Source organism: Crassostrea angulata, unplaced genomic scaffold (genome assembly GCF_025612915.1).
Source record: "Crassostrea angulata isolate pt1a10 unplaced genomic scaffold, ASM2561291v2 HiC_scaffold_107, whole genome shotgun sequence".
Classification (NCBI taxonomy): domain Eukaryota; kingdom Metazoa; phylum Mollusca; class Bivalvia; order Ostreida; family Ostreidae; genus Magallana; species Magallana angulata.
Genome location: NW_026441662.1, coordinates 244 through 6,200, shown reverse-complemented (window position 1 = coordinate 6,200; position 5,957 = coordinate 244). Strand labels below are relative to the sequence as shown.

Genomic DNA, 5,957 nt, shown 5'->3' with positions numbered 1-5,957 from the left:
TGGTCGGGGGTCACGATTTTTACAATTTAGAATCTTCACTATATATACAAGCTTTTGTGTAAATATTGGCATTTTTGGTGCAGTGGTTCTTGTGAAGAAGATTTTTTATTAAACATTTTCCATTTGTAGTTCTATGTTAAACTTTGAACCCCGCCTGGGGCCCCAGTTTTGGTCCGAGGGTCACGATTTTTACAATTTAGAATCTTCACTATATATACAAGGTTTTGTGTAAATATTGGCATTTCTGGTGCAGTGGTTCTTGAGAAGAAGATTTTTTAAACATTTTCCTATGTATTTCTATGTTAAACTTTGAACCCCACCTGGGGCCCCAGTTTTGGTCCGAGGGTCACGATTTTAACAATTTAGAATCTTCACTATATATACAAGCTTTTGTGTAAATATTGGTATTTCTGGTGCAGTGGTTCGTGAGAAGAAGATTTTTTAAACATTTTCCTATGTATTTCTATGTTAAACTTTGAACCCCGCCTGGGGCCCCAGTTTTGGTCGGGGGGTCACGATTTTTACAATTTAGAATCTTCACTATATATACAAGCTTTTGTGTAAATATTGGCATTTCTGGTGCAGTGGTTCTTGAGAAGAAGATTTTTTAAACATTTTCCTATGTATTTCTATGTTAAACTTTGAACCCCGCCTGGGGCCCCAGTTTTGGTCGGGGGTCACGATTTTTACAATTTAGAATCTTCACTATATATACAAGCTTTTGTGTAAATATTGGCATTTCTGGTGCAGTGGTTCTTGAGAAGAAGATTTTTAAAGACATGCACCCTATACTTACTGTTTTGCAATTATCTCCCTTTTAAAAAGGGCTGTGCCCTTTATTTTAACAATTTACAATCCCCTTTTCATAAGGATGCTTTGTATTAAATTTGGTTAAATTTGGCCCAGTGGTTTTTGAGAAGAAGTTGAAATTGTGAAAAGTTTACAGACGGACGGACAGACAGACGGACGGACGGACGGACGGACGGACGGACGACGGACAACGGGTGATCAGAAAAGCTCACTTGAACCTTCGGTTCAGTAGAGCTAAAAACCATTACCGCTGTAGTTAGGCGTAAAATGGCCATGTATGATGGTAAACTTAATAAACACTGTTTAAACAATTACAGTGAGATATAAACTTGGTTGGTCTCGTTATCAAATCTTGTGAAGCCCAAAGGAATACATAACACAGTTAATGTATTTTTTCTGCAATGCTTGCTACATGTACCTTCATACTCTCATGAACTACCGAAAAAAAAGCATTTTAATGTTTTTAAAAAATGTTTAAAAATATGATGCTCTTACATGTGTACTAAATAAAAGAACTGATACATAATATCCAAATTAAATCAAACATTCAAAATATGTTTAATACTAAGGTGTGATTGTTCTCTTTTATGTACTAGATAAAATAACTGGAAGTAAAAATAAATCGTAAATATATTAGATTTGCATTTTTTGGCACTTTTTATAGAAATAAATTAAGCATGAACATTAATACACATGTATAATTTAATTCAATACACAATAGTTTTTGCACATAATTTTTTACAAGTGCACATTTTCACATGTACACATGTATTACATTTACATGTTTTGTATATTAACAACGTAAAAATTTACTTTTTAGAAAAAAGGAATTTGCGGTGAACTAAGAATAAAAAACAGAGTTTATTATTAAGTCAGAACAAGAAAATATCAAACAATATATGATAATTTTATAACTAAATTTTCTATTCTCAAAAATACAAGACCTTGCTACCTAAATTTGATGAACATGTTGGATTTAATAATCCATTTGAATGTACAGTAAACGTTTTATTCTGACAATTTTAGACGAAGTTAAATTCTGTACACAGTTAATTGCACATATCAATGTTAAAACATTCTCTATAAATTAGTCATTTATTCTGCAAAGAGTTATCTTTCTTAATATAGAGTCAAATATTATGTACTTCGCATTTGGAGCTTACATGCTGCATAAATAATTCAAAATTAAATATCCATTTAACAAATGATCATCATTCAAAATTATATCATACATTTTAGCAACACACACACAAGCTTTTGAATATTCATAGCAACTTAACCTTTAAATTTAAGAGAAATATTGACATTTCATCACAGACTATTTCTAAAAGATTTAAAATTCCAGCATGTATTAGTGCATGTAGTATCCCTTTCATGGTATAGAAGAGAGGAAAGGAGGGCAGACTTATCATGACATTCCATCAAAATTATATGCCATCAAATTAAAATACTTGTTGTCTTTTAAGTATAAAGAAATTAATTATGGTTAGCACTAACAAAGTGTTGGAGAATGTCCATACAGTCATCATTTTTATACAATATACAGGAGACATTCACATTTTCAGATTGAGTGAACATATATGGTTGTGAGCTGGAATGGAGATCGCACCAGCGATAGAAATTCCCACGGAGTCAGCAATAGTAGCAGCTGCCAGGCTAAATTCCTTGAATTCTGCCTCAATCTGTAATAGAAACCTCAAAATGAAATAAAAACATATCATTATTAACTTTCAAAACATAAAAACCCTGGTTCAATTTTACTGAGGCACTTTCAATGTTGTTTGTTTATAATTTATATGCCTTATAATTCTCAAACTTTGTGTTACTTTGAAAATTGAATAAATCATAATAATGTCTCATTTAAACTATGAAGAATGTTTAATTGGAAAATTACATTATGAAGATAAAAATAATGCATAATTTTTCTTTATTTAAAAACATTGGTTTTGCTCTTTCTTTGTAAATCTAATTTTGTTGTTTCTTTCTTGAAAATGCTTCTAAACAATGTGCACCACTAAATATCTGATCCACTGAAATTGTATCTTGACACTAAAGTACCACAAATAAAAGAATTATATCCGCAATATAATTTTAATCAAAAATACATAACAAAGTTGACCAGCATTTAGAAGTACTATATACATGTACTTACATCCTCTGAGATCTTGTAGAACGTATTGACAAAGGCGGCTCCCCCCAAAAGTCCCTCAAACAGGACAAGGGCGAAGATGATCCAGATATTGGGGATGAACCGCAGAAAGACTTGGGCTGTGAGTATTGCAACATTAACACACTGCAAAAAAACAAATTGAATTTAAAAGTCTAAATGGTTTGTTTTCTCTTAATTGGTAAGCACAGTTTTTTTAGCCTCCGACAAAGTACATGTATTTTAAATAGTTGAGGTGTTCCCTTTTAAAGCTGATTGGTCCAATTTTATATAAAATTTTGTGACCGCTTTTAAACAATGGTTATGCTAAATATGTGTATAATAATTAATATAAGACATTGCAGTAGTTTTCTTGGTCAGTTAAGCCATATTACAATGATATAAATGATGTACAAATTTTGTTTTAAAAACAAACGAAACAAAAGGTACCACGTTGTTTCATCACATATTGAAAGTTGCCCCTAAAATTTAGGCGACTGCATGTATGATTGTTTTACGACTTTGACATTGCTATAAATAAAGGTCAAAATGTTTTGGCAAATCAAAAGAAAAAAAAAACCTGTGTACATTTTGTTCACTAATATTTCTGAAGTTTGTTTTGTTTACAATCAATGCATATCATGCGAGTTGAATAAACCTGATCATTCCGGTCACAAAACCAAATGGTTCCCTTTTCTAAACATTACCATGATGCAGTTTGGTTTGTTTTTTTGTATGCCTATAAAGAAATTATTTTATTTACTTTCAAAGGAGACCGACTCTGCTGGTGTAAATAGGCGAAAGTCTATAACTTTCTAAGATAATTGGTTTGTAAGGAAATTTTATTATCAATAAATGTAATAGCGAAAAAATCAGACCATGCAGTTTAAACTGGAAATAATTAACTCATTGACGTATACAAAGATATAAAAAAATTTAATGTTGCCATCTTCAAAGAAAAAAGTCAAACTCAGACATAGTTTTATCACAAAAATTGTCTCCTTCCTACCCCCTATTTGTCCTCTCTTTTTTTGGTGCTTTGCTCACATTCCTTTACTTCTTGCTCACATTTATTTTGTTCTCTCTCATTCCGAAAACATCTTCTTTGTGCATCTCTTTAGAGATCTATCTCTTTCTTTATGTACCTCTCTTTCTATTCCTACCCTAATCTCCCGCTCTCTCTCTCTATTTGTAACTACCCCCTCTCTCTCTCTTTGTAACTACCCTATCTCTCTCTCTCTATCTCTCTCTCTCTCTCTCTTTGTAACTACCCTCTCTCTCTTTGTAACTACCCTATCTCTCTCTCTCTCTATCTCTCTCTCTCTCTCTCTTTGTAACTATATATACCCTCTCTCTCTTTGTAACTACTCCTCTCTCTCTCTCTCTCTCTCTCTGTACCTGTAACACTGGAAGAGTCCACAGTTTGTTGATTTTGAACACATTGACAGATGACCTGGAGATGAACACGCCTAACTGGTAGTCCACTTGATACCTATCGACATAAGAAACAGTCATATAAAACTAACCTGGTACTGCTTTTTCTTGTATGACGATTTAATTCCAAATTTTGGGAAATGATCAAAACACTTACCATCTATACTGTTCTTTCTCAGAGAGCCAAATGTGATTAAAATACAGAAGTTCATACTGAAATATTCAATTACCATCATTTTATTGAACAGCAAAATGGTTAAAAAAACACTTACAAGGCACAGAGTTATCCGTCATTTAAAACCTTATTGAGGCTTAAAGCGCTTTTAAACAAAAATTGTTCATTGCATTTTGTCATAATACATAATATAATTATAATTTTAAAAAAAATTGAATACTGGTTTAAGAGAAATAACTTTTTTGGTTTCAAAGCTGCATGGAGAAGTTTAAAAGTATTTTTTTTTTTAAAGTGCATTAACAACATTTTTGCTTTGCATTTTGTCATAAAACATTTATACCGTAGTTAAAAACCTGGTTTATGTGAAATAATTTTTTTGGTTTCCAGCTGTGTGGAGAAGTTTCAAAGTATATTTAAATGTACTTACTAATCCCTGATTAATAAAGTATTCAGCGATGTACACTAAACACAGAGGTATCATGTATTTCATCAGTGGCTATAAATAAAACAGCTGTTTGAATGATAGTAAGTAATACACAGACAATCATGCACGTTATATATACATAATATTCAGTCATAAATTAAAATTATTCCGATTTTAAAATTTCTTCAAATTATATTCATCTTTTTTTCATCTGGATGTTTGATGTTTGCCCTATGACTTGTATTCAAGGCCATTTGATTAGGTCACCTCATATTCCATTTCTTGCTAAATTATTGTACACATAGCAAGAACACGACATTGTATAATTTCAAATGACTTACTTTTAAAAGGAGTAATTTTTCTTTCAATGTTAATCTTCCTTTTATTTTATCTGAAAAAGAAAAACAGCAGTATAAATTGAGGGTCCAAGTCTGAGGTTTCAGATCAAAAGTTGTTCTTAAAAAAAAATTGAACCAACTACATATATTATTTTACATTTTCCATGTCTTTGCCTGTGATAACAATACGTATTGATTTTGTACTAAATAACCCATAACTTTAAATGAAGCCAAACTGAGGCGCCAGTGTGGTTTGCTTAATTATATTCAAATATTAAATCGTACGATGGTTTAAAATTATATAAATATAAGTAATAAGGAATCATTCTTTCAATATTATGAGGTGATAATTTCGGTCGGGGCGTGATCAAATTTATCATAAAGCTTTTCGGGCTTTATTGGATTTGATCACGCCCCGACCAAAATTATCACCTCATAATACTTAAAGAATGATTCCTTATTCCTTATGTAATACATGCACATGTAACATCAATCAATAATCAGCAAAATGTTAACATTTCCTGTATGTATATGTCTTTATTTCAATGTTTTATGCTAACCCATCAATTTTGCAATAATATTCGATCTAGTAATAGATTTACTCTATCTTCTTTATTTGATGAAGCGATG

General features: G+C 31.4%; 1 protein-coding gene across 1 annotated transcript; it reads right to left on the bottom strand.

Moving 5' to 3' along the window:
• Positions 1 to 1,460: 1,460 nt before the first annotated feature.
• LOC128169224 (battenin-like) lies at positions 1,461 to 5,380 on the bottom strand (the record flags this gene model as incomplete). Its single annotated transcript, XM_052835391.1, is given in 6 exon segments — positions 1,461 to 2,492; positions 2,963 to 3,103; positions 4,355 to 4,448; positions 4,548 to 4,603; positions 4,993 to 5,061; positions 5,331 to 5,380. Coding segments are annotated over 6 exon segments (539 nt in total), but the record flags the coding sequence as incomplete, so codon positions are not given.
• Positions 5,381 to 5,957: the final 577 nt, after the last annotated feature.